Below are 13774 nucleotides of genomic sequence, written 5' to 3' on the forward strand. Positions count from 1 at the left end.
TATATACTTTTGTTCTCTGTGGGATCCACCTATTAGTTTAGGAGCTCACTACATTAGGAGAGGAGATTCACCTCTTTACAAAGAATAAGCTGCTATTCTTACTTCTGTGGCCAAATGTTATACTGCATTTTTCAGTACTAAACTACAGGAGAGTAGAGAACACCTGTTATGTACAAAGCAGCACAGAAAGGCACCTTAGCATAAGCACCTGGCCCTACAAAAGGCCAAAACTCGAAGCAGATTTCATGTTTACAATTATTTCAAAACAAAGGTGAAATCACCTCAAGTTTGACAACAATGAGGAAAGTTCCACTGAGGGAGGCTAATTGAGTGCAGTTTACAGACAAATATCAAACTCAAACCAGAAACATCCTATTTCAAAGCTGGAAGCTACACTGAGCTATAAACAGAGTATATACTTATCCAGAAAGCAACCACTCACATTAATTGTTCCTGAGGGAGAGAGAGAGAGAGAGAGAGAGAGAAATCAAAAAGTGACCTTGCTGGAGACTTCACACAGCAGACTCAAAGGGGTATTAACCAGAGGAAGCCTGCCCTTCTCTTTCCAGCTTCCCCTAAGGCAACTGGACTAACAAAGGGCAAGAAACAAAGCAGTTCTGGGGGGAAAGGGATGTGAATGGCCCTGCTTCCCCACTGCACCACACTAAACATTTAATGAAGAAAAATTCCTCATAAATTCCTCTAGTTCAGACAACCAAAGGACTTGAACAGCTCCTGTGGACAGAATTTCAGTCGTTTACTGTGACAGGAAGCTTTTCTGCCTAAAAAGACCCCTAACACTCATGGATGCCAACCCTATGAATAATGCACTGAGTAGGTCTCAAGAGGTGTGGAGGGGGAGGAATCTCTTTCATGAAGAAAAAAAACCCTACCCAAAACCAAAGAGAGAAAGGCATTGCAAACACCCTGTTGCTACACACACATACTCCTCCTGCACAACTCCGTGCAAACGCCAACACTGCAGAATGCCCTGGTAGCCTGCGAGCTAGATCTGGCCAAGGAACAAGCAAGGAACAATTCCCTATCAGTCGCCAGAGCCATTCAGCTCTAGGCCAATAGCCCTGGTGTTTAGGAAAGCTTTGCAGCTGGCTTTCACATGCTAAACTGTTAAATAACCTCTGGGGCAAATTCCCACTAGAAAAAAAACCACAGAAGTTCACTAGGGACTGAGCCTTTTGGAGTCCAAGAGAGGCTGGAGTAATTTACATGCTCATACAATTCACTCTGTTTTCCTAGCTGGTAAAAGAGCTGCTGCATGGTAACAGTAGAGGGCTTACAATACCTTGCCATAGAAGTCACTCATCTGGTACAGGGGGATGTGCTGCGTACCACCATAGAGTTCGATTACCTCTTCATCAGGCACTGGTTTGAGCCCTCTAGACACAAAACAACAGAAATAGTTTGTCAACAATCCCCAGTCTGCACAGAGCTACAAACTGCAGAGAAAGAGAACAGGCTCCTTTCTAAAACCCACACATTTCTCTTATACAAAAGAGATAGCCAGAGTACCTGACAGCTCCATGATTTCTTACGATTCACATAAAATCCTACTCGAGACATTTTTCAGATACCTTGTCCGATCTTTCAAGTTAATTGAGGGGCTTTATCCACATTCCAGCAGGGAGTTCAGACAGAGGCCTCCCTCTGTAAACTGTGGATCTGCTGACAGGACTGCCCCACCAGATCAGCCCCATGACCCGACTTTGGCAGCACTGGGTAACTGGAACAGTTTTGGAAAGGTTCCTTCCACGAGGCATAGCACCGTTAAATGCAAAGGTGTACAAAACGGGCTTTCTGAAAATGATGTTTCCTTCCTATTCAGTTTTCTTAAGCAAAACAAGTTCCTCACTGACCATTCAACAGAGATCACAGTTTTTCCCCAAAACACTGTAATCACAAGTATGGCTCTGAGTTGTACCATTCATGAACATCAGGTTATCTGACTGCTGCAGGTTTTACCTCTTGCACAAGTTTTGATAGCTGTTTACTCAAGCAGTCAGCACCTTTCTCTTTCTCCTTTCCTGTTCAATCATTATACAGCCTCTGAGAAGTTAGAAGTCGCCTCAGTTTTGTTCAAAAGTAAAGGTTTAGGAAAAGGACTCTCTAAGGATAGTTACAAAAGACAGTAAGGAAAAAAAAGTTTCAATGTGTTTTCGCTAAAAATCTCTTTATGAAGCTGAAGTGAAATATGGGGCAGTCCAACCCCCTCCCCCCACTCCCCAAGCTACCACTCAAAGAAGCCAATTCTCTCTGATTATGAAACCCCCTTCTTAATATTCTTAGAGTGTTTACTGTAACTGAAGCTTAACAGCAAAAGGGCAGAGTTCAAGAAAAAAAAACCACATTGGCTTCCATGCTCAGGAAATACAACACAGACTTAACAGGAGCTTTGTTACTGCTATCTGTGAATTACTACTTCTTACACACCAACCCCACTACACTCTGGGGCAAGGCTTTCTCCCAGGCTCCAGTCTCACTACATTTTGGAGAAAAGTTTGCTCTGCACTGTTTCAGTCACATATTCCAAAGCATACCCAGTTCTCCTTGGAGAACAACAAAAGAGAAAGAAAAATAGGCCAACCTAGGCCTTAAACTGAGCCCAGATTCTGATGCATCATTACTTTATCGACATGTCTAAACAGTTTTAAAATTTTATTTGCACATCCAGACCACTCTCCTCTTAGCTTTGTGACAAGGCATAGCAGACCACTGCTGGGATACACTCCTGCCTGGAGAAGACAGGCCCGTATGTGGACCACATACAGAGGAATTCTCTCCTAGTTGCACTGTTTGCTTACAGACATTAACCCGGGCATGCTGTAGCTGCAGCTCAGACATCATGCAGAGTACGTGACCAGATGTGTTATTAACCATTACAAAAAGCTCCAGGTCTTCCCACCCACACTTGGCTTGAAATGCTTGAGAAAAAGAACTCCCTGCAAATATATGCCAGGTAAGCATTTGAAGCAAGTGCAAACAGGATAAGCCAGACAAGACTGCTCTGCTCAACAAAACCCCCCATATGCCATGAATGTACACTCAGATTTAGTAATCCACCTTTGCATATATGGGCATTTAGAAAATTTTTTCAGAACTCACAGACCTATATGCCGTCCCCAGCTGGACATAATGGAAAGCATCGATCTTCATGAGAAGACTCTGTGATAAGGGATAGATATTTACTGTTAGAATTGGGTAGGTTTACACTGAAACCTTATTTAAAGTTCCACACAAATGACATTTAGAAAATAAAATTCATTATAAACATCCAACATTTTCACACACACTTATTCATAGTGTGACTTTTTACTGGCCTCTCTGGCAAAAGACCCTCTTTCTATGAGCCGAAACACCACTGTCTGTTACACTCCTAAGTTTGTAGATAAGAATGCAACTGAAAGACAGGGAGAACAATGTTTCTGTGACTTAGACTGTCTCTTCTTATCTCCCTTCCAAAAGCATACACATTCCAAAGGAGCTTTGTGTGCACAAGAGATCTATTTCTCATCACTTTTATCTTAAGCAGAACGAAGTGGACAAGTTTTGGTTTAGAGCACAGCTGCACCCAGTCATTTTCTTCACACAAGAGCTCTTCCCTCCCCAATAAACATTTAAGCAAGGATGTTCATGAACACGTCAGGCTGGTAACGTCAGAGCTTTCTTTGCATTTTTTTGTATCAAACTCATATTCATGAGTCATCCTTTCTCCTCCATCCATCATCCTGAAGCCGTAATACAAGTTCTCTGGGCACAGAAAGAAGTGTCACACTAAACCCGCATCACTCTGCAACCCGAATAAGGACACAGCATCAAACTATTTGCGCTGTTTCTACCACAGTGCAAGGTAATTGATTCCACAGAGCATTCACAACCTTCAGGCACCTTCTTTTATCAAGATGCCATATCAGTGCAGCTTGTTACACCATGGGCAGCCCTCCCATTAGTTTGTGAGGAGTGCAGGCAAATATGCTGAAAGAATTACTTAGACAGGCACTACCCAGTTTCTCGTGTATTTTGCAAACTCCGATCCTGAGAAAAAGAGTTGTTACCTTCTACTCACTCAAAGGGCACTTTGCTTGGCTAGACTAGTTGACTCTGTTTCTCTGATACATCAGCCAGAGATTTGAACATAGAAAGAAACTTCAGTTTCTCACAGATCTACTTCTCACTTTGTGAATTCAGAGGCATGAGCACTCTGCTGCCATGCTGTCACCGCAGTTAAGACAAAAGACATGGGAAAACTCCATATAGTTTTTTAATTCATTCTCTGTTTTTCCCACTGCTAGAGAATAGCATGCACACTCCAGCCTGTACTCCCTGCTTCCCTGAATTTGCTCAAAGCTCAACATAAGAGCTACTACAGCGAAGCAACTTTCTCTGCTGTGTTCCCACCTGACTGCCTGGCTTCAGCTGCCAGCATGACATCACTGGGCACCAGGCTTTCAGGGAATCGGTCCAAAGCACTGAAAAGGGTTAAAGTTAATGCTTGCTCTTTGCTTGCCTGTGCTCCTAAGCATGCATCACAAGTAGCTTGGATCTTTTTCCAGACAGTCCTATTATTCGGGGTAGGGGGTGGGGAAGGCTTCCTAAAACATTCTCTTGACAAGTCATTTCTATTATTAGAGTAAGACATAATGCCTCTGCTCCTAGCAAGTACTTGTAGATGCAGGATTGAGGTTTGTTGTTTAAATTTCCTGCAAGACTGAAATGATCACACAAACAAGCTGAGTTTTCTATTAATTAGCTAGCGGAATTAACTGACTTTTAAATTGGCAAGGCTGTTTACCAGAGGTCTTTGCTAGAAGGTCCTATTCTGCTCACGGGTATGCAAACACAAAAGACCTCTTTCCCTTGGAAGGTTTATAAGCAAGAAGAAACCACTCAATGACAAGCACGGCCACCTGGACTGATAGCAATGGTATTGCAAGCAATGACAGAAAGTATTTCCACTAAAAACATAACACAATGGAAGACAGAGCCCAGGAAACAATTTTGTACAGCTTACCTTTTGTACATCATAGTGAAGTCCACGTATGGCAAACCCTGGAATGTAGTCATACTTCCCAAGCCCTTCTGGATACTGGGAAGAAAAACAGCAACATAAACATTGTGTTAAATTATTTCACCTGTACAGCTGGCTTAGTCCTACTAGTCATCTCACCCCAGCCATAAAATGACCAAGGAACAGGTGCATTTAATTTTGCCCCTTCAACAAAGAAAGTGGATGAATGGAGAAAGATAAAGGATCAGGATCCCCAAAAGTAGTTTCTCTCATGTAATGGTCACTAGTGAAAACGTAACAGATTCATTCAGGCAGTGAGGACACTTCTAGAAGGCTCCATTCAATGCATGTATTTGGCAAGGCCATGGCACTGCGGAACCCCTCTAAAAAGAAAGACATGACAAGAAGAAAATGCAGAGACCGGTCACCTATTGCAAACAGGGTGTTCATCACTGGACATGCTATACAGCCTGATCCACATTGACTTGCACATGTCAAGTTCTGTATGGCTTCAGTGCTGGCCCACGGTTCACGTTTATCCATCACATGTACCTCGAACCAGCAGCATAGGCATTATTTCCATAGTTCGGTAAAACAGACCAGACCTTTCTAGACTAAGGTACCTGCTCCATATTTATAAAACCTCAGGAATGTAGAGCATGGTAAATTGTCTCAAAAGAGATTAATTCCACGTGCAGTCAAAATTTTCTGCAGTCAAAGACTGTGAAACATGAAATTTATCTCAATAAAAGTAGTAATTGATACACAATGCGCATTTTGCAGGCATGTCTGCGGCATCGCAAAGACAGCAGTAAGCTTAATTGAGTGGAAATTCTTAGCAGATCATTACCTTGAATTGTTCTATTAGGATGTCTCTTGCAGTGTTGAAAATCATAGAGTGTAGTAAATTAGAATACTGTGCTAATGTGTAATCGTAGTCAAAGCCATATATCTCAACATCTCCCAGGCTGATCTCGTTGTTAGCGTAGATAGCGGCCGGGTTGAGAAGATTGCAGACTCCTGGTGGAAGGAGATCTAAGAGGAAGGGAAAGGACAGAAGTTAAAGAAACTGAGAGGATCACTGAAATTTCAACTTTTCATTCTGGACCTGACAGCAGCTGGAAGTACCACACAGCATCAGCAAAGGAGCACTGTGCTGCTGTTGAAGGCTGCTTGTTGTTAACTCACTCAAATAATCCTCCCCGTGAAAAAAAACACACCGTGAAACCTCTGGCTGTGTCTGGTGATGATGCCAACCGTTTTCACAGTAAGACTGACCTTTTGTGTCAGGAAGCTGCAAAACAATGTCCTTGGGTCTCTGGCCTACATGAAGCAAAGCTGACTCGAGATTTTGAAGTGTCAAATTTCTAGCTCACAGCAGCTGCAGTTTCAGCAGGCTCAAAGTGAAAGGTAGCTGCAATATATCACCAGAAAAACATGCTCCCCGCACTTAAATCTTGAGCAACACAAACAGGCTAACTCTCCTCTTTGAGAAATCTAAGTTACTTCAAATTAGAAATTTTGAGGTTTGCCTGTTGGCATTTTTAGTTTCTCACAGAAGCAGCCAGACTTCACAGAGCAATCCTGCAGGTACCGTTAGGGCTTTTCTTTTATTATTATTATTGGGCAGGATAAAACTAGGTTTTGTACAAACACCAACAAAATGTAAAAAAACCCCAACACATTAAGCTATGCTTCTGGAACATGTAATACTGATAGCAACAAGTTATCTGCTTTCCCCTGATAAACAGCTGTGGAAACAGCTCAGTCTTTGCATGTGGTTTGTCACTTCAAAACAGGGTTACTGTGCAAGACGCTTGTGAATAACTCTTTGCTCTCCAGACCACTGGGGAAACGGGGGTTAAGTGACCTAGCAGCTGAACTACCTGTACATCCTTTTTCAGAGCTAGTCTAGAGTGGAGACCTTTAGCTGCACTACAATGGGAGAGACAGGAACAGACCCTCCCCAGGCTTCCCGCTCCACAAGAACTGTCCATTGCAAGATGAGAAAAAGCAATAAAAATAGTTCCCTGTAGTAGGTTGCCTAGTCACATTCACACTGGGGGACAGAGAGGGGAAGGGCACATTTCCTCCTTCCTCAAAGACGGGCAATTTTCTCTTTGAATGATAGGAAAAGTGCAGACATTTTCCAGATCCTACACAGCATCAGTGAATAGGATTTTTGTTTTCCCTTCCTACCTTAACTTTTGGCTTTTAGCAAGAACCCCTGTGCCAGTTCTTTAGTGCTTCCTTGCTATAAAAGCAAGTTTCATCTGAATCTAGAACAAAAAAAATATTATTAGAAAGAGATACCAGCCATTCCCAATAAATACTTTGTCTGGAATGATTACAGAATTTAGGTAAAAGTCCAAAGTACATTTGTGAGCACTAATCCAAAGAGGTGACCAAAGAAACAGGATTCAGATACATCATAATATTTATTTTTCAGGGGAGAGATGCATTACAAAACATACCCATCCCTCTCTCCTAACTCACTTTCCTTTGGCCTTCAAACGCAATTCACCAGATCAACTAGGGAGGAATTACTAGAAAAGAAAGCAGTATTTTAAGGCAGGAGGGCTGACTTACTGGCTACACAGCAGGAACAAGAGCTCTCTTTCAGTGACTCTGCTGGTGGCAAAGTTCCTGGAAGAGGCTGAAGAGAGTGGATGCAATCAGAGTACTTTCCACTGGCATTTTAAAAGACGGGAAATGTAAATAGGATTCCAATGATCACAACTTTCATCTCATCATAAATGCTCTTTGCACCATAAACAGAGCTTCACTTCCTGTCCTCACCTCCAGATAACTTGTGGGAAGATCTTTTTCTAGGCAAACACTGGGATTTGCAGGGTGTTATTTTTCTTTCTCACAAAGAAAATGACAAAGCCTTAATCACATCACAGTGCCAATATGCCATGCTTTCCTCTTCTAATGAAAGCACTTTTTTTTTTTTCTTAAAATGACAAATGCACCCCACTTGCTGCTACCGTATCCCTACAGAGAGGTCAACCTCTCCAACACTCACCATTTGGTAACAGCTTTATGACAACACATTTTGATAGTCTGAGAGCAGCACAAAATGCCATTGCCTGAACTCCATCTCTCCTTTCACAGAAGATACCCATCCAGGTTCAACAACATATGCCAGCCACAACTGCAAAAATACAGTCAAGGAAAGCTAAGGGAGTGGTATGTTTTTGTAACATGAAAAGAGTAGTCTGAGATTTGCCAAGTGCATGAAGCCAGTCTTATCTGCGAACAGAAGCATAAGCAGTAACTGTGCCACAGTATGATTTATGAAGTATATTTAGACCCACTGGATGAAGTCATACTCCTCCCTGCCAGCCTCAAACATGCCTCTCTGCTGTTCTCTGACAGCCTCCCGCCCAAACTGTTTTGCCCCACTCTGACATTTTGTCACTAACTTACCCAGCATGTTCTTTCTTACCTCATAAGGGCTGAAAAAAAGATGCATACACTACCCAAGCCCTTTATCACCATTGCCTCACACACACCGTGTTCCCTACGCACCCTTTCTGGAGCACCACACATCTCCTCGCTTGTGTTTCCTATCACACATCATCATCACCAACTTGCAGCAGCTTGCTGACAGCTTGGTCCTTCCACACTGTCATCCTCTATTTTAAATTTACAGTCCTTTCAAAGTCACTGATACCCAAGAAAGAAGGAAAAAGTTCTGGGTTTCAGTCCAGAGACTAATGCTGCATGTTCTGTTCAGTGTAAATGTCCATATGCAGCATCCTCCTCAACAGAATGGTAGGTGTCCATCTCCTCTTGAAGCTCATGCAGTCTCTCTGCAGGGTCAAACTACTGCAGGGAAGGGACAGAAGCTGGGAGCACATTCAAGATCGGTTTACATACTAGAGCCCAAACATGCCTGGCTTACTGAGCCAGGTTTCAAGAAGTTTGTGGGGTTTGTTTTTTTTTTAATTGTTGTTGGGTTTGGTTTTTTTTAAATAATCACCTGGGTGGTTACAAATTCTGAGTACCTAATCAAGTCCCAGGCTGCAGCCTTGGGCACTGCTGCTTTGCTGACATTCAGCATGTAATCTGCCAGGGATCTTTGCCTCAATCTGTGTGGCAATTGTGGAGTCAAAACAAACAGATGACACCCTCCAGAAGCCCATGGAGATGCCATTTTTCAAGAATTATAGCTTTTGCTTTTCCTCTGCCAAGACACCAAAACAGATTGCTGGACAGATACGATAAATTACAGCAAGAAAAAAACAAATTAAAAATCAGTTTTGGTTATTAAAAAAGAACAATAATCCCAACTACTCTTTCCATCTGTGTCCTAACTGGAAAGGGAGACAATATCACAGTTAGTCACTGTCTACTCAGCACTTCACCCAGGAAGTATGATCTAAGGGAGAACTGGCATGTGTACATCTGAGGACAGTGGGGAAAAAGCAGCTCCTGCAATAGATACAAACCCCTGGAATCTGCATACTTGCACAATTTGCTCCAGTTTGCAACTCTGACGGTTTTAAGGGAAGTGTCTGCATATCCATGGCACATGATGAAACTCAGCAACAAAGGCAGACCACAAGAAAGCATGTTGGATCTCATGCATTTTTTTATACCTGGGTGTAAATGCCAGGTAAACACAGATCTCCTTCATTTTACCACTGTGAGGCCCTGAACAGCTGCTTAAATCAGAGTATCTTCCGACAACACAAGTGCCTCTTCCCAGGCAATAGCCCACATTGTTAAAAAGCAATAACACTCAATCCCCAACATGACAGCAGAGATGGAAACAAAAGCAGGTAATTAACTGTAAGCAACGGCTAGAGACGCCAAGACACCATATGGCCCCTTCTGACGTGAAAAACGCTGAGGCCGGGAGGTGCCAAGCACGTCCAGCGCTTTTCTGAGCTCGCGGGGGTACCAACCGCATCATGTGGGAAATGCTCCTTTTCTCCCAGCCTCAGATCCAGCACCTTAGTAAAGAATAACACATAAAAAAGGCAACTCACCCCCATCTCTCACACCCTTTGTACTCCCAGAGGTCCAACACAGCAGACATCTGTGCTAATTTCTTTGTAAGACTAACGAGGAACAGAACGATACTGAAAAACAGATGGCCACCGCACTCCACATTCTTCATGAATCAGAAAGTTCCCTTTGCTCCCACTGACATGCTTTCTAAAGACAAACTGCCAGTTTTCCTCCCTTCCAAGCACCTTTTTATCCTTTTGAAGTGTTGTTTTGTACCATTTCCTGTAAAGCACTGCGACCAGCCAAAGTAGATGCCTCTACCAAGAGGGTAGGGAGAGGAAAATATTACTTAAAGAGCATTAAATGACAGAGAAACCATGTTAAAAGAGAAAATTACGCTGGACCATACTCTTGAATTTATGCCATTATGTCTAAATATTTTGGGATTTCTCGCCGATGAAATCTACATGAACCAAAACCAATATTAAAAAAAATCCATTTCATTCCAAACCAACATTTTTATATACACAAAGGCACTAGACAAATGCTGGTATGAGTTCTTGTGGCAAGAAAAATCGTTTACATTTAGGAAATAGGAAAGCAGAACTGGGATGTTAACATAACTGGTCGCACTTCCAGTTCTGGCTGCTAATTGTCGCTCCCAGCCCCAGCTCAATCTGTAGATGCCTCAACTCATGAAATGTGCACACTCCCCAAGTGATTTGCAGGGCATTTGTTATCATAGCTCTAGACTCGTTTCCTGGTTTGGCAAAGTGTAAGGCCCTTCAATCTTTGTGCCTCCTTGGGATTAGCGACATGAGCAGAATCAAAATGTGCTGGATTGCAGAAGTCACCTCTGCACCACCACACCAAATTCACCAGCGCAATGATCACACAGGGCTGTTGTCTCCTCTCCTGTTCCCAAATGCGATGGACACATGTTGGCGACTGTGACTTGCATGATTTAGATGCAAAGGTATCTCTTGATCCACACAAACCAAAAAGAGCAAGGACTAGCTCTGAGTGACACCCTCAGTGTTATCGATGCCTGACCACCTTCTTGCTGCCTGCAAACTTGTGTCTCTTGTCACTAGTTCTTGCATTCCACCATGCTAAAGCTGGTCATGCAGAGGCAAGAAGTTAACAGTTATTTCAAAGGTTCCTTAGGAAAGCTCATTTATTGTAGCCACGTTTACAAGTTTGAAAGATCTAGGAAAAAAAAATACATGCTTATTACAACCAAATCCTCACTCCCTTGCCAGTTCCATTAAACTTCTGGATTGGAGGTTTCCTGGAGTGCAAGACTTCAGACATTGCTTACTGAGAGAGCACAGCAGCCTCCCCTGACACTTCAGATGTCATCAAATCAGACTACAGCAAGTCTTGCTCAACACCACCCCTCTGACAAATGCAATTATACTTCTTCTTTTGGCAGAGTAAAAAAAAAAAGCGCGCATTGTGGAAGTAGTAGCCTCAAATTCTTACAGGTAATAAAATTTGATCCTAAGAGTCAGTGTTCAAAAGGTAGGGGGGAATAATGAAGAGAATAGTTTCTCTTGAGCCAACACTATCTCTAGCTCAGCAGAACCTTTTGTGTAGCTTTGTTCTGCTGCCATTTGTATCACTGCACAGAAGCTCTTGCCCTACACATCCTGCCCTGTCCAACAGGGTCAGCATTTATCATTGGGATCCCCTCTGTGCAAAGATGCAACATTGCTCTATAAATCAGGTCCTACGCAAGAGATAGTTTGAAAAGACATAAATTCTCCCGGCAGAGACCTCTCTCCAAAACCAATAACTGATAATATAGGACAAACAACTTCACAAAGGTAGAGTTTCACAGAAGTAAGGAGAAAGTGGCACCACAGGAGTCTTCTCAAACTCAATGATGATGATGATTGAGTCACGATGTTTTCAAATCCATAACCCAACCACAGACAATCACTTTTACATTAGTTAGAAATCAAGAAGAAAGAAACAGATCAATGCCATATTTTGCACAACTCAGTTTAGTCAGCAAAGCAACAATTAAAACCAACTTGGACCAATTCTGTTTATGTCTCCTCTTAACAAGACTTGAATAACAGCACAGTCTTGAAATTTTGGTTTGGGTAGCTATTCTTTAAACAAACGACCGCCTTCTTATACAACATGTCTAATAGCTACCTGAAGGTTTGTAGACTCTGCTCTGTAACACATGGGCTACTTCACCCAACTTAATTTTGTATTTAGTGCTTCTGATTAGTTCTCCACCTCAAGTAATAACTGTATGTCAACAAAGTGTAATGATCTTCACAATCTGTCACTTAGTAAACTGAACATTTTCCCAAAAGACCACGACACAGCCTATTTACATATCTGCATTTGAGGTTTCAACACCACTGTGGAAAAGAAAAATATGCCTTTGAGGATATTAAGGTCCAAACACCATTACAAGTCGTACGAGTCAGAACTTCTTTCAAGCAGTGAGGCTAAAACCGCAACTCAATCTTACACAAAGCTACTGTCCTCGGTCAGCCCCCCCTGTATTGCCTTCAGTGGCTCAGACAATGGAGCTCACATCCTGCAAAAGCTGGAATGCAGCAGGCTGAGCACCCAACAGATCAGTGGCCAATTCCTTTACATTTGTGTATCATGAAGGACTTTAGATTTTATGTCAAATCTCGTGCACTGGAAAGTGAGGGAGGAAGGAATGACAGAACTTGCCAAGACAGCAAGACGTTTCTTCCAGAGGCCTATGGATGGCTGCCTTCCTTCTCCAAACCCTTAGATAAACAAAAGCTAAGGGAGAGCTCTTTAACAGCAGACACAAAGTCACACTTCCTAGCTCTCTACTGTGCTTACCTTCAGCGTTCCAAGAATCAAAAAACCAGCAGGAAAAAGTTCCCTGCCCTTATGCCATGAAAGCCGTTTTTTTCACATATTTAGGGGAGTTTAATACAGCAGAGGTCTGCTGATGCCAAAAATACCACAATCTTGTTTTACACATAGATTTGGTGAGTGGCATGAGTTTTCTCCTCGCTTAGCAAGATTTCAATGCACCTGACGGAGCCAGGTAACTTCTTGGTCAGAGGAGCAAAAAACCACGCATGCACACAAGTAAAAGGTGCTTTGCATCTGTAACACAAACTGAGCCCAGAAGAGACATCTTAGCAGCTGTAGCATCAGTCCTTTCCATGCTCACCCTTGTGCCAATGGCAAGTTACAAGTTGGACCCCGAACTCCTCACCGCATCAGCCAACGTACCTATTCGTCCTAGTCTAACCAGGTTTCTGTATGCCAACCTATGGCAAATCGGAGCGAAATGTAACAAGCACAGCATTTGAACCATCTGCCATGACGATATCCATGGTAGGGGGCTCAGCTGTGAAGAACCCCACATCCTCTGCTTTTCCTGAAACGCTAAAACCAGCCGAGGGATGATCACAGAGAGAAGCCCCACGATGGGGAGAGGGAGACCAGGGCGAGATTTCAATAGGAATAAAACCGTCCCAGAGGGCCCCGGGCGATGGAGGCGTGCAGATGGCATTGCCACGGAGAAGGTTTCTAACTCCGGCCGCTGCACAGCGATGGGCACGTCCCCAGTTCTGCAGCGCGGGGAAAGGCACCAAGATGCAGAGCGGGAGAAAAACAAAACCGAGAAAGGCCAAGCCCGGCAGGACGTGGCAGTCCCAGCGCCCGAAGGCGGCCCTTACCGTAGACCAGCTTTTTCATCTCGTGGTACCTGGCCCACAAGTAGGTCTTGGTGTCGGCTCCCTCGGCCGGGAGGGGCTGGCAGCCCGCGGCGGG

The 13774-nt window shown here is 43.3% G+C and overlaps 1 protein-coding gene across 1 annotated transcript in view; it reads right to left on the reverse strand.

The window, feature by feature from the left end:
- Window positions 1-13768, reverse strand: part of NT5DC2 (5'-nucleotidase domain containing 2) — a 30156-nt gene extending 16388 nt beyond the window's left edge. The window contains exons 1-5 of the mRNA XM_026857456.1: window positions 13681-13768; window positions 5874-6058; window positions 5027-5101; window positions 3125-3180; window positions 1304-1397 (exon numbers count right to left, since the gene is read on the reverse strand). Of these exons, the coding sequence (XP_026713257.1) occupies window positions 1304-1397; window positions 3125-3180; window positions 5027-5101; window positions 5874-6058; window positions 13681-13699 (429 nt within the window). The 5' untranslated portion in view covers window positions 13700-13768. The remainder of the gene's footprint in view (window positions 1-1303; window positions 1398-3124; window positions 3181-5026; window positions 5102-5873; window positions 6059-13680) is intronic.
- Window positions 13769-13774: the final 6 nt, after the last annotated feature.

Source organism: Athene cunicularia, assembly GCF_003259725.1.
Source record: "Athene cunicularia isolate RWA chromosome 12 unlocalized genomic scaffold, athCun1 chr12_part1, whole genome shotgun sequence".
NCBI lineage: Eukaryota > Metazoa > Chordata > Aves > Strigiformes > Strigidae > Athene > Athene cunicularia.